Consider the following 19,117-nt stretch of genomic DNA (forward strand, 5'->3'; position numbering starts at 1 on the left):
TTGGGATAATGCAGAGATGCTGAATCTCATGCTGGAAGGATGAGTAAAAGTGGCGAAAGAGCCTGTGGCTGTGAAGCTTTCCAGGCAGAGGGTGAAGAAGAGTTAATCCAGTGGTTACATGTGCTTTACGGATTCCTGATGATAAGGCCCTAGCAGATGGGATGTGTGTGTATGTGGGAACCATCTGCCAGGCGCAGAATGTTGATAGCTGTTGGTGATGGCAAGTGCTGCGCCAGCATCCCCTTTGCTGTAGCCACACTTCATGCGAGGCTCCTGAAATCCTGAATCTCCCCACGCCTGGAGCCGTTTGGGAGCCTCGAACGTCCCGGCGGCCGCCGCTTGGCAGAAGGACCATGTGGTTCCCCCCTTCTCCGCAGCTGCACGCCGCGAGGTTTAGCCCTGGTGTCCAGAAACATGAAAGGTTTCCCACAAAGATGTCTTCAAAGTGATCAGAAGACAAATAACAGGCCTTCTCCGTGCAGGATTTTGGATGGAGTGTTGCTTTCTCGTATTACGCTTACGCTTGGCTGCGTGGGAGGTCTGTGGGCTGGAGGCAGCCCTTGGGATGGCATCCTACTGCAGCTGCTCTAAACGGAGGTGACACCAGTGCCTCTATGCCGTGCGTTTCAGTAATTATGCAGAAATTAGGGGAAATACTGCTGCTGTTAAACGCATGGGATCATTTTTGACAGAGGAAAATTGTTTCTTTGTGTTTAAGGAACATCAATGACTGTACTATATTGCACAGACGTTCGGTAGATGACTATCTTGGAGCTCCTGCTCAAATCTATAAATGGATCGTTGGTGTGAACTAGGGAATGACATTTGGCTCCAGCGGATGATGAGAAGAGGTTGGAGACTGGGGTCTATCTCAATGTGCAGTGAAAACGCATGATGTACTGCTATGAACCTCATTTCGGCAGGAGCCTTAATCAAGCCAAATCACATTCAGCTGTTTTTTTTAGAGGCAAAGCAGTAACAGCTGAGTTGTAAAGCGTCTGAAACGCTCGTTTTGGGGAACAGGTTCCTACCTGCTTCGTTTGTTCATTGTTTCTTCAGTTCATTTCTGTAAACAGTGCCCGGATTCTCCCTGTGCTCCCGACTGTTTCCCTGTTTTAGACGCGCTCTCTCTTGCAGGCATCGCTCAACAAGCTGATGGAGACGCTTGGCCAGGCAGAGCCCTATTTTGTCAAGTGCATTCGCTCTAATGCAGAGAAGGTAAGTGCCAACCTCGCAGTGGCTGTCACTTCAGCAGCTCATGGCCACGTGCCCTACAGTTTTATCCAGCGCCCGGGTGTTGTCCTGTCTTACCACAGTCCAGTTAGGTTTTGGGCGTTTTGGAAAGCTCCTCCTGCAGCACAGCCCCAGGATCAGTGAGAAAATATTGAAGGGACCAATTGGAACTGCTCTTTCCTTCCCTATGTCCTGCTTAAATCTTGGAAGGGTTTTATAAATACGAACATTTTTACACCGAGTTAGAAAGAAAAGAGAGGCTGCAGCACTGAACTGGGTTTAAACACTGCTCTTTCAATTGTGTACCATGTCATTTGGACAGAAAATTGTTCTTGGTAAAGTACCTTGGCTTTTCCTGTAGTTGGTAGAAATAAGCATATGAAAACACTTTAATAGACAGGCCAGTGAATCTGTTTGTGTCGTTACCGAGCCCTAAAATGCCTTAATTTAGGTAGAATATTTTTTCTGCCTGTAAACCAGGTTCTTTCAGAGTAAACGTCTTTATTCTGACTGACTCAGTGATACTTAGGCTTTCATTAATATGATTTTTAAGGATGGAGCTGTCTCAGGGCCTAGGGACCTATAGTTTAAAAATAAAGTCATTGTGATGCTTCCTGATGGTAAATCCATTGGAATTTTCCCCAGCCATTTCAAAAAGAAAGATGAAGCTTTAGATCTCGTAGATATTTCCTTGCTTGCTCTCTTGCTGTGCAAGTTTTTATCTAGCTGTTTTATATCTAGCTTGAGTGCAGTTTTATATCTAGGGGGATTAGTAGAAAAGTCATCTCCATCTGATGTCTACTCAGAAAAAAAAAAACAGGAGTCAACCCTGGTGCTTGGGAAGCCGCGTTGCCTCTCAGCATATGGATGTGACGCCAGATGTGTTGCATGTGCTGGGTTAATTTACCCCATCCGTGTACTCAAAAGTGGTTGGAACAAAGGAAATATTGGCTCACTGTTGGCCTGTTTGTTTCCCTTTCAGCTCCCGCTGCGGTTCAGCGACAGTCTGGTGCTCAGGCAGCTGCGGTACACGGGAATGCTGGAGACAGTGCGGATTCGCCAGTCAGGATACAGCTGCAAATACTCCTTCCAGGTTGGATAAAATGTTTTCAGTCTTTAGCCATCTTTACCATGAGTGTCACGGTCATCTGAGCGGGGTTAGCTTGCAAGCACATCTCATTTTTTTAACAAGGGAATCAATTTATCACTTGTGCAAGAGATATGGCTACAACTGGGCACAGAGTAATCACACACTGTGCTGCTACACCTGATTTCTAGCATGCTCTTCTAGACCTAGACAAGGGCTAGGTACCCCTCTGCAGGTAACGTGACATTTTTTAAGTGCAGATATATATTTTCACAATGTGTTCTTCCTTCTTTTTGCACAAAACTGCTTTGGGAAAATCCTCCTGAGGGTGAGCCAGGCAGGTGACAAGATCCTGTCTCTTCAGCTCAAGCATCCTGTTGATCCCTGAGATACCTTTCTTATCTTTTTGGCCCTCATTTATTTTGTTTCCATGGGGATGGCACTTGTCCCATTGTGTCAGTGCTGCCTGCACCTCCACTGGAGGTTGGTAGGGTCCTTCTAAAATTTGAGCTTTGGGGTAAATCCTATTTTTTGTATCTTTCTAATCTTCCATGTTTTTGATGGGTTTTGTGCGTATGTCTGTTCATTCATGGTTTGCTGTTCCCCAATGGTTTCCTGCTGGCAGCTGCTTTTGGCCAGATGTCAAGTCCTGCACAGCAGCTGGTTAGAAGAAAAGAATGCTCAGGCTTTTTTTTTTTTTTTCCAGAGAGCAGAAATCCCGTTTTTCCCCAAGAGGTTCTCTCCACCGGTACCTCTGCACTTTGCATTATTGCAGCAGTCCTGCATGAAACAGCCTCTTGCCTGGCGTGCTGTGCAGGAGCTGGTAGCCCCCTTCTGTAGTGACCATATCTGAGGGGTTTTTTAGTGTTTTCACTCAGAATTACCTCGCTCGGGCAGGCTCCTCCCACACTGGAAGACGTTCGGTTGTTTCTCTGCTTTGATAGACTTTCCGTGCAACCTTGAACCTCAAATGGCTCCAACAGAGGAAACTGCTTCTTCCCGCCTTCTGCTCGCTTGGCAAATCCTATTCCACATGCCTGGTGGAGCAACTCAGCTATTTACATAAGAAATTGGCCCTGCAATGCCCACTTAACCAAGTCATGGTGTTTTTGGTTTTTTTTTTTTTTTCCCCCCAGGATTTCGTCAACCATTTCCATGTCCTCTTGCCACAAGGAATCAGCCCATCCAAACCCAATATCCATGATTTCTTCCGGAAAATAAAACTCGATCCAGACAATTATCAAGTTGGAAGGACAATGGTAAATGCTTTTCCTCATCTCATGCATACGTTTAAGATATTCCACTTCTTCACTGATGTATCAGCTGCCTCAGCTTGTTGTTATGACAGCTCTTGTCTTCCCAGAAAAGTAGAGGTTGCTGTGATTTATGGACTGATGTTCAACGTTGACAGTCCCAATTCATAGTTGCTGGTTGCTGATGAAATTCCATTAAGTTGTAGACTAAAGTTGGCTGCTAAACTTTCCCCTGGGCCTTCGGGATGCAGCAGCCTGTGGTGTTAAATGGCTTGCCTCGCGGTCCAAGAAGAGCGATGCTGGTTTTCACAGAATCACAGAATGGTTGAGGTTGGAAGGGAGCTCTAGAGATCACCTCGCCCACTTTTCCCTGCTAACTTATTTGATTTTGGGGACAGGTTTTTGTGAAGGAACGGGAGCGGCAGCTCTTGCAGGACCTGCTTCATCAGGAGGTGCTCCGGAGGATCACGCTGCTGCAGCGCTGGTTCCGCAGCCTGCTCTGCAGGCGGCAGTTCCTCAGCTTGCGCCAAGCTGCCGTGCTCATACAGGTAGGCGGTGGCATGTGATGACACCGAGACCCCTCGTTGCAATCCGTATCTTCCAACGCTTCCAGCTCGGTCTGTAGCTGAGTGGTTGGAATGGAGCTCTCCTCTCGGAGGAGCTCGGCGCTCAGCTCCCAGCGCGGCAACCCCACGGGCTCGGGAGGGACAGAGTGGGAAGGGCTGTGTACAGGCCGGCGCACCCCGGCTTTGTCGCCGTCGACGCTCCGGGTACCTCGCTCACTCCTGCTGTGTTTGCAGCGGTCCTGGCGCGGCTATTGGAGCCGGAAGCGAGGCGAGGCGGCCCCGGACCCTCTGGCCCTGGGCAAAGCGGCGCTCGTCCTCCAGGCCCACTGGCGGGGCTTCGTGGAGCGGCGGCGCTTGCTGCACATGCACGTGGCGGCCCAGCTCATCCAGCGGCGCTGGCGGGAGCGTGCCGAGCGGCGCCACCAGGCAGCCGCCCGCATCCAGGCGGCCTGGCGGGGCCACTGCGCCCAGCGCAGCTACTGCGGCAGCCGCCGCGGCGTCATCGGCCTGCAAGCGGCCTGCAGGGGCTACTTGGCGCGGCAAAGGTAACGTGGCGTGCGTGGAGCCGGGTTTATTGGTGGGAATTCTGGCAACGCTCGCGGCCCCACAACTTTCTCATGGCCCTTCTTGGGATTCCTGAGGCCATCGTGACCTGCCTTGATCCTTCGCTGGGGCGCGCTCTCCAAGCAACCAATTCAGAACTTCCTACTCTGGGGCTAAGCAGAGCCTATTTCAGGTTAGGGCACGTAGGCAGGGGAGAGTTGAGGTCATAAATACTCGGGAGGGGTTTATTTTTCCCCCTTGGCAGCAGTGCCGGTTTAAGTAGCTTATTTTTAGCTCGGATCGGCTCGCCGAGCTGGCCGCTGTGCTCCTCGCAGAGCAGCCGCGAGAGCGGCCTAAGCCCCGGCTGCTGCAGAGGGAAGAGCGTTTGCGAGATGGCCCGGCCGCTCTGCGCTCGCTTCCCATGGGGAAGAGCTCTGCTTGGCTCAGGGAAGCATGGCCTGCATGGTGGGGAGTGACTGCCACAGGGAAGCTTCCATTGGAAGCCAGGGAGAGGTCTTAGGATGGTGCGGGAGCATCCACTGGTCGCTCCCCCGTCAGCGTGATGAAGAGCAGCCTCGGACAGCCAAGGCGTGACGAGTCTCGTCAGCACAGGGGAAGCTTTTGGAGGTGCTGGTGGGGTCCTTGATTAGGAGAGATGTCAGAAGAGAAGACAGGGAATTCGCTTTGGGTACCTAACGCATGCGCACACACTCTCACACCTGACTTGCAGCAAGGAGTGTTGCCTGAGCTACCTGTGGTGATGAGATGGTGAGACCCTGAGGTCTGTGGTGATGAGACGCCACCGGCGCAGTGCCTTGAGGCAGTGTGATAGGGCACGAGCATACAGTAATTTATTTATTTTATTTTTTCCTTGCAGGTACAGAGCTTTAAAAGAGCAGAGATTAAAAGAGAGACAGCTGGAGAACAGCCTGATAATTAGAGAAGAGGATGGACTGGAGGCAAATGATGCTTTGGAAATTAAGGGCTCAGACCCATCCAAGTGGGAGGACGGCTCCTTTGAAGAGAGAGTGAGAGCTATAGAGGAGCATAAGTTGCTGATCGAGAATAATCGGCTGAATCATGCAGACCCCTTGGATAATACTGGAAGTTTATTATACAAAAGGCATGAGAGAGCCAGTAGCCAGAGTGGTATGGACACTGAGGAGGAAGTAGTCGTGAGAGAGAGACCCAAGTCTTTGGAGGATCTCAACCAGAAAAAAGTGGTTCGTGCCAAAAGAGAAAGCCGGAGGATGCGGGAGTTGGAACAGGCAAAATTTAGCTTGGAATTGCTAAAGGTCCGGTCCACTGGTGGGCTGTCGCCTTCGGAAGAGCGCCGGTGGTCCTCAGAGCTTGTAGCTGAGGCACTTCATTCCTCTCAGGGAACCCCGGAGAGTGAAAGCTCTCAAGGGAGCTTAGAGATGTTAAGCTGTGAAGATACCCCGAGTAAACTTGTTTCCTTAGTTTTAGAAGAGCAAGATGTGCCTTTGTTTTCCACGGGCACCCAGGACTCTCTCCCTAGTACTCCCCAGCCTCAGTGGCAGGACAAGTCTTTCTGCACAGCAGACGTGAACAGCAATTTATCCAGTTGCAAAAGGAGGCCATCGGACTCGGAGCTACCCGACAGCCAAGCTACTAAGGAGCGCGAGGTCTGTGATCCTCCCAGTGTTACCTACAAGATGCAGCCCAGAGAAACCTTCCTTTCCAGTAACCTACCGACCTTCTACATCCCACCCCAGGACAACTCGAAAGCAAAGCAGTCATTGCTGGAGAATAACCTGAGGAACAAGCCAGTTGAAAGAGAAGAGAAAACAGTTATATTCCCTGAGATCATGAAGGACTCTGAGTCCAACAAGCAAGACCGGGGCAAAACCTTGGGAGGGGAGGTAGGGGAAAAGCCTCCTACCAAGAGAGAGGAACATGGGACAGGTATTGGGATACAGACCCATTCGCCGGACTCGGTAATCAAGAGACTGGAAAGACTCAATGTGGAGAAAGAGGAACGACAAAAGCAGCTTCAGCTGCAAAATGAGAAGGAGATGATGGAGCAGATCCGCCAGCAGAAAGAAATTCTGGAGCAACAACGCAAAGCCTTTGAGCAGCTTGAGAGACAAGGGAGGGTGGAAGCTCTGCAGAGGCTTGAGGCGAGCAGAGTCAGGGACCCGGCTCTCAAACCATCCAAACGACCAGAGAGCCGGCCCCAGTCTGCCCTCATCCTGCATCCCCAGAGCAGAGGGGAGACGGGCCTCCCTGCGGGGATAACTCCCTCCTCGGTCCATATTAAAGGTCTCACTGTTGGGAACAGAGGAGCGTCTCCGGCCCACAGCGCTTCCAAAGACAGACCTGTGAGCATGTTCATGGAGCGAAAGGAAGGGCAGGCCGGAATGGCGCTCGAACCCCCCCGGGTGGAGCGGCCCAGCTCCAAACTGCCTCTGGACTCCAGGGATCTCCCGGACAGCCACTTTTCCCGGGCAGAGCGCCTGAGGCAGCCCCGCATGCCCACCCAGGCTGCCGATGACACAAGGGCAGGCGCTATGTTCTTCACACCAAAAGACACTGCCTTCGGCCTCCAGTGAGTAGAGAGATGTGCTTTCTTATAGCCATAGTCTCATAAACTCATCTCTAACGATGTTCTTTCCGTACAAAATTACCTCTTGAAATGAATCCCGGTGTCAGGTTCGCTCACCCTCAGGGCGCAGATCAGGGGAAGAAGAAAAAAATGTCCAGGACCTGGAAATATTCCTCCTAATTTTCTTATATGATGAGTGCTAAGAAAGCCAGGGGAGGAGGTGATCATAGATACTGGCAAGTGAAGGGTGTTGATGGCAGTGGAGATGATACTGTTTTTATTTATAACAATTGAATGGTGATGGGGATTTCTTTTTCATGATAGAAGAGGAAAAGGGATTTTTGGGTGGTCAGAATAGCTATCAGGAGAGAAGTCCCTCTCCTTAACTTTAGAATGAGCATAGCCACAATCAACGCTCAAGATGATCTCACCTTGCTGGGGAGAAAAACGACCATTTTCTAGAGGGGGTTTGGCCATTCCTTTGGCAGCGCATCATTGCACACACAGATGCACAAGTAACGGTGTTAGCATTCCAGGCTGCATCTTGCCTTGGCACCGTGCATTGCTTGAATGATGGGCTTCTTCCAGGGCTTGGGATCTCTAGACATTGCCATAAGCCTGGTCAACTGGGGACTGAGCAAAAGGCAGTTAAATGAGACCGATAATGAGCTAGTGTGCAAAACGAGGAACAGCAAAATGAAAACCTGTATTAGAAATGACCCCGTTTTGCTCCGTTTCTAACTCAAACGGTTGCTACAAGGAAGCAGTTTGTTCTTGGTGGCGTGGGCTGGGCCGGTGCCGCAGGGAAGCCTTGCCGGGAAGGCCAACGCCTCCGTCTCGCTGTATTCCAGCAGGGAAGCGAGCCCACAGTGCCTTCCCAAGGGGGAACCAGCCAGGAAGCCGTTCAAGATACCTGGGTCTGGCCGAGGAGAGGTAAGTGGCGGCTTTCTCATTTTCTCTTTTGAATTGAAAGGGGACAGGGGCAAAAAAATAAATAACAATAATTTAAAAAACCCAACCCTAAACCCTTATTTGGGCAGTTTGCCCTCAAATGCTTCAGAGACGAGAACTGTGAAGTGCAAATGCTGCTAAGTGCAAAGTGCTTGGGGCAAGGGGGTGTTGAGCGCACAGCAACTTTTACACCTTTGCTAGAAAAAAATAGTCCACATAGGATTAATTAACAGCAGTGCAGAATTGCTCTTAGTTTAAAAAAACAACAACAACAACAACAAAAGGGTGTTGCAATCCTGATGGCAAACACTGTAGACCACAGTCTTGTCTCGTTCTGATTTACCGTACGTCCTGGTAACATCCATTATTGTCCATTTTCCTCAGTGCTGTCTCAGCTGTTGTTTTTTTTCCCCTGGTCCTTTCCCTCCACTAAATGTAATAGAGTGTGTCGTTCTCTGTGGGATGCAGCATTACCCAGGGATGCCGTTATTTGTCCTGTTCTGTGATGCCAACCTCCATAAACTTTCCTTTTATTTTAAAAACATTTTGTTTTCTTTTTGTTTTCTTTTTTTTCTTTTTTTTTTTTTTGTTATCTGTTTTATCATTTGGTCAAGCAGGTTGCCAGACCGACCCATAAAAAGAAAGCCCGCATGGCGCGGACGCGCTCCGATTTCTTGACTAGAGGTACTTGTGCTGATGGGGAGGGGGATACGGAGGAAGATGATTACGATGACAATTTTGAGTTCCTTCTCTCCTCTGACCAACCTCCTCATGCTGAGACAGGGCCTGCAGCCAGGCTGGGGCAGGCCTGTTACAGTGACTCCGAAATGGTAATTTTCCAATGGGTCGGGGTTGGAAGAAACAAGGAAAAAGAGAGCCAAGCGGCCAGGCGGGAGCACTTCTTTGCTAACCTTAGCTGCACTGACCCCCCTACACTGCTTTTTCTCCCACCTGCAAGGACGTTGTAGGCGGGTAAACTCGGAGAACACAGCAGAAGCAAATGCCAAATGCAAGGAGAAGTTGCTTGTATTTCTCTGAGCTGAGGGGATGCAATTTGGGAGCAGCTCCCTTGGCCTGTGAAGGTTTTCTGCAGCACTGCAGCATGCATTGCACAGCTGCTTGATATTGTTTAGCATTTTTTTAAACCATGCTCACATCAACAGCAAATTCTCACTAGTATCTTCTAGCAGGAGGCTCTGTGCAAATAGAAAAGATCAAACATTAGAGACCAAAAAGCAACCAAGAAAATAAGTTAAATTTCATGGCCCCTAGCTAACTTTTGATTCAGTGCCCTCTGCTATGGTATCTGAGGGCTTATTCAGGCCTCAGGTTTTTGGAGCGGTGCTGGTAAACGATAACTCATGGAACACCAAAACAGGCAAATTGGGCAACAAAATGCAGAGATCTTTTTTCCCTGCTTTGGGCAAGAAGTGAGCTGAGCCGCACGCGTGCCCGCAGGGGCAGAGCCTTGTGCTCTGCACCGTCGTTGTGCCTGAGCCGCATCTCCAAGAGCGCCAGGAAGAATAAAAATCGGGCTGTGCCCACTCCAGCAGAGCCAAAAGCCCTACGTGAAAATGGAAAACTGAATCACCGCCGAGGCAGGAAGGGGAAGCCGAAGGGCTGCAGCAGCTCCCCGAGCGCCGGCGCGCTTTCAGAAGGCGCTCTGGCCAGGGTGCTCTCCCCGCTGCAGCCGCCCGTGGTGCCGATGCCGACGTTTCATCCAGGGCTCCCCTTGCTGCAGGCTCGCTGGGGCTGGATGCACGCGGGCTCACCGGGAGCGCAGGGCCGTGCTGTGTTCCTAGAGACTGACCCTCTTGCAAAGCCGCAGCTCTGTAGCCGTAGAAATCCTTCCCCTCCGCGGCGGCCGTCTCCGGGGCCGGGCTCGCTGCATGGCGAGCTCGGCTCCGCCGGGGTCACCAGCGCGCTCTGCATGCCCGTCGTGGCAGTAGGTGCCAAACGTGTCTCCCCTCTCCTCCTGTCTCCCCGTTCCCATCGCTCGCTCTACCCGGGGCTCTGACTCGCGCTGCGGTGTTGTCTGTCCGTGTGTCTGCAGCACCGTGTACAGTGTTTCCATCCGTATGCTCTAGGTTGCACCTCTGGGACCAGCGTGGGGCCTCCGCGCAAGGCCCGCCACATCCCTAGGGCTGAGCTGCTCTCGCAGCAAAAACGTAGGGGCGGCTCCTTTGCTGGGAACAGCAGAGCCTGCTGGGATGTTGCTGCTGGGAAGCAGCTGAGATGGCCAGGCAGAGCAGCGTGGCTGCGCTTTGGGCAGGCCGGAGCCGGGTGTGGGCAGCCTGGCCTTGGCACGCTCATGGCACGGCCGGTCGGGCAGCCTCCCCGTGCTCTCGTGTTAGTGATCAGCTCCATCTTGCTCCTACCCCAAAGGCCTCTCGCCAGGCGGCTTGGTGGCTGCAGGCTGCTGGATATATGAAGGAGAGACCACGGGTGGACACGGGTGAAGCTAAACATGTGAGGACTTGCCAGCTCTACTGGCATGAGCCTACTTGTCTTGCCTGGGGTCTCCTGAGCCTCGAGCTCGTGGCTTTGTATCCCCAGCAGGGTGAGCAGAGGTCCACCAGAGCCCTGTGGTCCAAGAGCAGCAAGGGCCAGGGTACATTTTTGGCCAGAACCAAAATCCAAGGTGTGTGCGGTCGGAGAAGTACCTCCCAGGCCGTGTTCAGCACACGTTGATACTGCTTCCACTTTGCACCCAAGCCTGGAGAGACAAATAGGTGACTTTGGTTCAGGAGACCACAGCCAGGATTCTTCTGAAGCATTTAGATCTTCTTCAGCAGAGGAGGAGGCCTTGGAGAAGCCTCTGTCCATGTGTTTTGCCCCCGAGCTGTGAATTCACAAGTGCCAGTCTGGGCATCCCTGTAATTTGTCACCAGCCAATGCCAAATGTGCCTGAAGAGCCAGCTGTGAAAGAGGAGCTCTGGCGCTAGGGACCCTTCAGGGCGAGCATTGCGCTTCAGGAAGCCCTTCAAGGCTTTGCTCCTTCATCTCCAACCGTAGAGAGGCCACTCTGATAGCAGAGGAAATGCTGGACTGCAGTAGCTCAAAAATAGGGGCAGAGCAGAGAGACTTGCAGGAGCGATGATTAGAGAGTGCCAAGATCTGCTGCTGGAGGCTCAAGCCTTTGATTAGGCCAACTGAGAGCAAGTTTCAGCTCCCTACGAATAGCAGAGAGAGACTAAATTTAAGGAGTCATCTTAGTGATGAGGCCTTTTGCCTCTCGCAGGTTCTCTCTGCTGTGTTTTTGCCTTCTGAAAAGGTCTTTTTTTTAGCAGAACTAGTTTTTCCCCTCTGTCAAGAGCCACATTCCCATGTCTTGCAGTCAAGAAAAGGTCCCTCTGGGAAAAGATGCCGTCCTGCTAATCAAGGTCCACTACACTGCTCTGTTCAAGCACTTGTTGCTTGTATTGTTTACTCTCCAATTACCCACATTATTATTATTATTATTATTTAATTACTGTTTATTTTCTAATTAAAGTAGTGCATGTGAATTGAATGCAAACCACTTTTTTTTTTAATTATTTTTTCCCCTTTGTCTGTATACAATCCATGCATTGCCATCCCCTAACTGCAAGAACCACCGGGACGGCAAATCCTTCTGTATTTCTTTTGCAGTGGCAATTTTGCCTTATGTGCTGCCATCTCCTGGCTGCTCGAGAAGATAGTACGTGTGTGAAAAAAGGTTTTTTTTAAAAAAAAGAGGGAAAGCATTACCTGGTAAAAGCAATGACCCTGCAGGCTGTGATTTGTAGAATTTTGATTTTTTTCCCCTGCAAAATCCCCAAAAAGAGCTTAAGAGGCAGATTCAGCGAGGATGTACCAGTACGGTTGAGGGTGTCATGCCCTGAGAGCTAGAAATGCCACAGGTGACTTTATCATGGGTCACGTTGCTCTCCTAAGCAGCAGCGTTGGGCTAGTGCAGACCTGTGGCTTGGTGCACACTTATTTTGATCTCCTGTGGCTGAAGGAGCAAGAAGGTGGAGTTTCCACCTCGAGGTGGAAGTTCAGTAAGGTGGGTGCTTGGAAAAGCTGCGCAGGACCTTAGGTTTTCATCGGTAGGCAGGTAGAAAGCAGGACGTGTTCTTCAGTGGTGACAGATGCCATGTGAGTTTTTTGCTGAGAATGTCACTCAAAATGCCAAGAACTGTCCTGTTTTTTATAACGATGTCATGCTTGGAATTGTTGCAGACCGTACAGCGAGTTGCATCTGGTGAAGGCCAAACGAAGCTTCATAAAACTATGTCTCAGGGGGAGATTGGGAAGTTGGCAGTTGCACAGAAGACCCTGGCTCCAGATGGGAGGTAAGGAGTAGGGTTAGAGCTGGTGAACATGGAGACGAGTCCATCCCGTGTTGCTCCAGATCTTCTTGGCATTGATGGAGCTGTTCTGGTCCCCATTTCGGTCCATCTTCAAAAGCTGCTTTGCCAGCTCAACCAGCCAGTAGCAGCAGGGGGACGATCAGTGACATGTTTCACACGTGACTGCCAACGTGCCCAGTTAGAAGAGGTGTCCTGTTCATTTTGCAGTAAAGCTTTGAGGCAAAAGGGCATATGTCTCATCCCAAACCACTTTTTTTAAGTGTAATTTGCAGCTGCTTGCGTTTTATGAGGGTAAGCATCCTGCTTTGCTTGTTGGCACTTTGTGAATTTAATGGCCAGAAAGTCAGGGAGATTTTGCATAGAGGGCTGTTTTCCTAGTTAAGGCAGTTTCTCTTTGCATGGGTTATTTCCAGGCCTCAACGAGCCAAGATGAGATTCTGGGTAAAGGGGAAGCAGGGGGAAAAGAAGACGCCGCGGGAGAAGCTTGCTACCCAGTCTGAGCTGCTTGAGCTCTACGCAGAGCAAGAAGCACCGAGCAGAGAGGTGGTTCCTGGCCTGCATCTCGGGGAAGGTGAGTGCAGGCTGAGCACCGGGCAGGCTCGTGTGCTGTTTGCAGGACGTGGATGTGGAAGGTGCAGAAAGTTGCATTAGCTGCTTTAAAGCCAACTTTACCTTACTCTTAATTGTAGCCCAAATTGTAATGACTTGGGTGAAGATTTAAGAATTTAAGAAAATCGGGTTATCTATGAGGTCATGGTATCTATAAACTAGAGCATTGCATGCATGGTCTAGATGAAACTTGTGGATGAAAATGAGTCGGAAAACCCTACTCAAGGTACAGTTTGCACAAATCAAAAGGATGTACTGGTTGGATTTCTCTGGACCAGGCACAGTGCTGGTCAATTCCAGTGCTTTGTGTGGTGGAGGGGAGACCGTTCTCCTTGAGTTCACAGATGACCCCAATGTACATCGATAGGAAGGAGGTTAGAAGAGACAATCCAAAAGCAGTCTTGATTGATTGAAGTCAAAAAAAAATCATAAGAAGATGTGCAATATTATGAAAACAAAAACAACAACAAAAAATACAAATTGTTTTACAGTTTTACAAATGGAAATTACCACTTTATCCTTAGGATATGGGCCAGACTCTTTCCCTCCCAGCGAGGAGGTGCTGTGTGCTGCTCAGAAGTGGACTTGTGACTATAAGAGTGTTTGGAATTTCGTTTTCCAGGGGTGACATGATCCCCATATTCTGAATCCTCACTGCAGCCATCTGGCCATCAACAGTGTTTCTCCTCTCCACAGAGGGAAAAACCAATGGAGAAAATACAAGTTAATCTCACTGTTTATATAAATATAGCCCTTTTCCCTTCCACTGGCTTATTTTGAAGCCTATCTCCTCATTTTAGTGGCAGAACTGTTTTTCCTACTTGTTACCTTGCCATGTTACTGTCATTACAGCTCTGAGAAGTTAAGCTTGATTCTTTACTCATTGACACTTCATCAAGAAGCAGATTTTAACTGCTGCCAAAGAAAGGATTCTGCTTCTCTTTTAGACTTCAGGTGGCTGAGAAAAAAACATTTTCATTCCTTATAGCTTGACTCACTTAATGCCAGAGACACTGAGAAACAAAACACATGGTAAAGCTTTAGTGAAGATGGGTGCAAACAAATGTTGCTACAGCACATCTGGGTGGTCAGAGAGAAAGATCACTAACCTCCGCTTGGTTATCGTTTCCCTTTCGTAATTTTGAACTGCAGAGTTGGGTCCTCACCATCTGACACCCCCACGGAGTCCGGAGCTGTCGGGACTTTATCGGAAGGAGTTTAAGGAGAACAAAGAGCCGTCTCCCAAAGTGAAGCGCAAGCGCAGCGTCAAGATCAGCAACGTGGCTCTGGAGCCCGTGCAGTGGCAGAACGACTCGCTGCAGATCATAACCAGCGCTAGTGACTTGAAAAGCATGGACGAGTTTCTCCTGAAAAAGGTAAGGTCTGGCCTTACAGACCAAGCAGCTTCACCTCTCCCATGGCTCTGCGCTGCACCGATCGCAGGCGAGTGACCCAGGAGGTTGGGAAGGGGAAGCTTCAGGGAAGTTCTCGCATTCGCAGACAGTAGAAACCACCTTGTAATAGCACAGTGGAGACTATTCTCCTCAGGTTCACCAACGATACTGAACTTACACAGTGTTCTGTCTCGGCACAAGTCATAATTAGTGCATAAAACATTTTGGTTCCCCAGATGAATGAACTGGATAATGAGGACAGCAAGAAGGACACTTTGGTGGATGTCGTGTTCAAAAAAGCCCTGAAGGAGTTCCGCCAGAACATCTTCAGCTTTTACTCCTCGGCATTAGCAGTAAGTAACAGCACATCAAGCAGGACCTTTGCTACTCAGGAGAAATGAGGTTCCACGAAGGCGCCAGCCTTTCATTCCTGTTCTGCTTAGCCCAAATGAAGGGTGCTTCCACGTGTTCAGTCCCACTGATTAGAGGTATCTTCTGATATCTTCTGGATACTTCGGTATCCACTGATTAGAGGTATTTTATTCTATTTACATCTTGCTCCCAGTCAAATGCGAGATGACAGTAAGTCCGAAAACTCCTATTTGCCCCCCAAAATGTCTGGAAGCTTTTGTGCTATATTTGGGAGTAAGGAATATCTCTGTCAAGAAGGGGCTTTTGTGCTAGATTTGGGGGTAGGGGATGTCTCTGCTCTGCTGTATCTTCACAGCGATCACTGAAATGATCCATTTTTCCTTCTTTTAGTTGCATGTGTACTTTTCCAAAGCAATTGGATTCTAGTTGTGCTAAAACAATTGTTCAGAGCAGAAAAGGTAGTCTGGTGTGTATAAAAAACCCTTTTGTTTTTGCTTCTCTTTATTTAAAGATGGATGATGGGAAAAGCATCCGGTATAAGGACCTGTATGCCTTGTTTGAGCAGATTTTGGAGAAGACCATGCGGCTTGAACAGAGAGACTGGAGTGAGTCTCCAGTTAAAGTCTGGGTCAATACCTTCAAAGTCTTTCTGGATGAATATATGATAGAGTACAAGCCCCTGGACTACACTGCAGTGAAGGTAGTTATCACTTGTTTCTTAGCCCACTGAAGGTTTATAAACTGTCTTTGCGTGGGGTGGTGCTCGCACAGATATCTGGAAACCTTGGAGACTGTTGTCTTCTCTTCTGCTTAGTCCCTGACCACCAAAAAGGGGTTACATCATCTCATTTAGCAGGGCCACTTCTGCTTCGTCCTGGCAACTGTTCTTGCTGTCTCGCTCAGCATGGAGGTCACTGGTGGGAGATGACCCAGGCTGCCTCACCCAGGATTTCTGCGGGATTCCCGGAGGATCCCCTTGCTGGACCTGTGCTGGCAGTGCTTCTTCAGTGACCATGGTGGAGAGGAGAGTCACCTTGGTGACTCTGGCATGGGAACCCTCAGAAGCAGGAGGAGAGACCTCAGGGATGAGGTTCAAGGGAGACTTTCAAATACCTGGGTGGCTCTCTGCCCTGAGCATGTCTGCAGGGTCACGGCTTGTGGCTTTCTGAGAGACTTCGGCGAGGAGAAAAGCTGAGCACTGAGCAGTAGAGAGGGAGTCACCCATGCTCAGCCACTGCCAGTATGTGGCGAGGTTTCCAGGGCAGAACTGCAGCCCTGGCTGGTTGGAAAGGCCCTTCCTGGTGGTCATTCTTGCTGCTCTGAGGGATGAGAAAAAGCAGATGCAAGTTCTGCACAGTTATTTAGGGCTCTGTGAGCATGTTCAAGTGCCCACTCAGGTCAGCAGTGTTGCTTCTGTAAGAGATGTATTCGTTTCCTAGTCTCTTCACCCTTCCTTACGACCTTATCCTTAGGGAAGGGTGTCCTTCAGCACTGTGTTGCAGGAGAAGAGGATAGAACTGGGATCTAGGTGGTCATCAAAGCACTCAGATCTTGCAGTGTGTCTATACTCTCTTTCACAAACATGAATTCCTCACTCTCTTCTCCCTATTTCCTGCAAGAGCAACCACTGGATCTTAGGCTAGACTTGGAAGATGGTGTTTATCATAGCGCAGGGTACAGCAAGCACCATCTCATCTGGTTCCCTAGACAGGCATTTTTGGGATGAGTAGAGCATCAACAGTAGAGCAGTGCCGTGCCAGGTACTTCTAGACCAGCGGCTAATGCCCACTCTGAGATGAAGACTGAGAGAGTTACTCGAGGGATTTCTGAACATGTGGTGTTTGGCAGGCATAGAAGCCCAAGCTCATGCTATTTTAGCCCTGACACCTTGCAAGATGCACATAGCCTTGAGGGCAAGACAGGTTTGAGATGAAGTGACCATGTGTGGCAGGTAGGACCCCGTGCTGAAGTGGCAGGGTTTGCTGAGGTCAGGGCCAAGCTCCCCTAGGGGAGGAGGCTGGTCTCCACCAGGCCCTCCTCATCCTCAGTGTTCCCTGGAGTGACCGTCCTGGTGCTGGTGGGGATGGAAGGAGATAGAGAAGGTTAGGTATGAGTCCTCTGTGGGCCCTGTCCATAAATGCACTTTATTTATTTCTCTTTTTAATACCAGGTGCCAAAAACGGAGAGAAAAAAGAGAAGAAAAAAAGAGGCAGATGTGGTGAGTTGAGCACTGCAGGCCTGTCCATTAAAGAATTAATGTCCTCGTGGCCAGAATCACACCCAATAAGAGACCTGCGAGTAAGCTGCCCCATAGTGAAATCTGGATGTCGGAGGCTGAACGTGCAGCTGCCAAAGGATGTGCTGCCAACATGGGCAAGATGGTTTGATTTGACTGTGAGCAGCAGCATGCAAAATGACAGGCTCTAGGTCAACATTTACCTGCAGGGAAAAGCCCAGCATAGGTCGTACTCTAAAAACATGCTCCACAGGCCTTCATGGCTTTGGATGTGATGGTCTGGCTGCACCTCTTTGCCTTCAATAGTCTTTAAATGGGTTTAAAGGTGCTGGGAGGGCAAACAAGGGGAAGGAGCACTTTGTTTCCTATTCTTCTGCTCTAAGCCTGCTTTTACCCACCACTGACACCCACCCCTTGCATTCCTTCCTAGGTGGAAGAGCACAACGGGCACATTTTTAAGGCCACGCAGTACAGCATCCCCACCTACTGTGAATATTGCTCCTCCTTGATCTGGATCATGGACAGGGCTTCTGTTTGTAAATGTAAGCATGGGCCGTTTGACTTTCCGCGTGTTCCTTTTCTCCAGCGATGGCTTTAAGGCTCTGGAAGATGTTTGCTGATGGTTCCTGCAATGGCTCAGTCACAAATGCCTTGTGTTTTCACAAGGAGGTAGTTTTGGGGCCATCTTAAGGGTTTCTGAAGTCAACTAGTAAGTTCATCCTGCAGCAGCCCTGACGGTAGGTTTACTTTTGTGCTCAGGAGCTTTTCCTTACAAATCGTGTCCCTTGCCTGGGCACTGGTTAAGTGACATTTAAGTCACGCTTTAAGATGGATGGTAAGAGGAGCTGATGTGGCAGGAGTGACAAATGTGTCCTCCAGCTCCAGGCTGCAGAGTTCTTGTCGCAGTGGGTCCTGTGACAGTGACATGTCCCTTTGGTTTAGACCATTTCAAAGCATCCAAACATTTGAGGAGATCAGGAAAATGGAAGAGGGACAAGAAGATGTTTTTTTTTTTTTTTCTCTTCAGTTTTTGCAGTGTTTCCTTGATGAGGTTGGAAATACCAACCGTCTGGTATTTTAGGCTGATATCCATCACAGGAAGTGTAAAAACGAGGTGCTATTTCCATCATCTTTGAGAGTATCCATGGCTGATAGCTCCAAGTGACTCATGGATTATGTTCCGAGTTGATGTGTCAGATTTTTTTTTTTAATGTTACAAAGATTTAAATATGGTGCCTTTAAAATTAAAAGGTTAATTTTTCTGTTGTTGTTTGAGCAGATGCCATATAGACTTGCCACTGACAAATGCAAATTCTCTGTCCTTTTGACCTACTCATCCTGAGAGGAGCTAATTTACATTTGTGCAGAGGGTTTGAATTAATTCACATTTGTGCCTGAAGTTTTGCATTGCTAAATACTGTTTTTCCCCTGTTGTTACAGTGTGTAAATATGCTTGTCACAAGAAGTGCTGTCTTAAAACCACGACCAAGTGCTCCAAAAAGGTAAGTTCCCTCTCATTCCTTTTATTGCCATTCAGACCACAATCCTTCTCTCATATAGCTGTGTAAAGGAAATATTTACATGCACACAAATCCATATGATGTTGGCAATAACCCTTCAGGCTGGGGGTTGGAGTAGAGACCTTCAGAAGGCTCTTCCAAACAATATTCTTTAATTATATGGATTTTGGTAGTAATAGAGAGGCACCTATCAGTGGTACCTCTTGTACCACTGTTCCCTGCTTTGCAGCTGCATTGACCAGAGCTATAACCTCACTTACAGTTTCCAAAGGCTACAAAGGTAAATACAGCTGGTGTGAGAAGATAATAGATGTGATGGAAGCCTGTGCTGTATGGGGAGCTTGCAGTGCCTGGAGCGTGGCACGTTGTGCCATTCCTTCATTTGTGCTACAGCAGCTCTTTTGCCTGCTGTGGGTTTGGGGAATTTTTGGATGCCTGCTTTTAGGCGTGAAG

At 49.2% G+C, this 19,117-nt stretch overlaps 1 protein-coding gene across 5 annotated transcripts in view; it reads left to right on the top strand.

Annotated features, from left to right (window-relative positions):
• MYO9A (myosin IXA) overlaps window positions 1-19,117 on the top strand; it is a 121,198-nt gene that overhangs the window by 92,601 nt on the left and 9,480 nt on the right. For 2 of the 5 annotated variants that reach the window (XM_088538240.1, XM_088538242.1), the window contains exons 17-31: window positions 1,138-1,218; window positions 2,216-2,326; window positions 3,457-3,579; window positions 3,972-4,121; window positions 4,374-4,684; window positions 5,560-7,251; window positions 8,100-8,181; window positions 12,403-12,515; window positions 12,947-13,104; window positions 14,295-14,518; window positions 14,773-14,889; window positions 15,420-15,608; window positions 17,079-17,126; window positions 17,575-17,686; window positions 18,585-18,646. In XM_088538240.1, the coding sequence (XP_088394366.1) occupies window positions 1,138-1,218; window positions 2,216-2,326; window positions 3,457-3,579; window positions 3,972-4,121; window positions 4,374-4,684; window positions 5,560-7,251; window positions 8,100-8,181; window positions 12,403-12,515; window positions 12,947-13,104; window positions 14,295-14,518; window positions 14,773-14,889; window positions 15,420-15,608; window positions 17,079-17,126; window positions 17,575-17,686; window positions 18,585-18,646 (3,573 nt within the window). Of the gene's footprint in view, window positions 1-1,137; window positions 1,219-2,215; window positions 2,327-3,456; window positions 3,580-3,971; window positions 4,122-4,373; window positions 4,685-5,559; window positions 7,252-8,099; window positions 8,182-8,813; window positions 9,030-12,402; window positions 12,516-12,946; window positions 13,105-14,294; window positions 14,519-14,772; window positions 14,890-15,419; window positions 15,609-17,078; window positions 17,127-17,574; window positions 17,687-18,584; window positions 18,647-19,117 lie in introns of all 5 variants that reach the window. The other 3 variants (XM_088538243.1, XM_088538244.1, XM_088538241.1) reach the window with 3 other exon arrangements.

This window comes from Tinamus guttatus, unplaced genomic scaffold (genome assembly GCF_059628265.1).
Source record: "Tinamus guttatus ecotype Peru unplaced genomic scaffold, ASM5962826v1 Tinamus_guttatus_pri_ptg000942l, whole genome shotgun sequence".
Classification (NCBI taxonomy): domain Eukaryota; kingdom Metazoa; phylum Chordata; class Aves; order Tinamiformes; family Tinamidae; genus Tinamus; species Tinamus guttatus.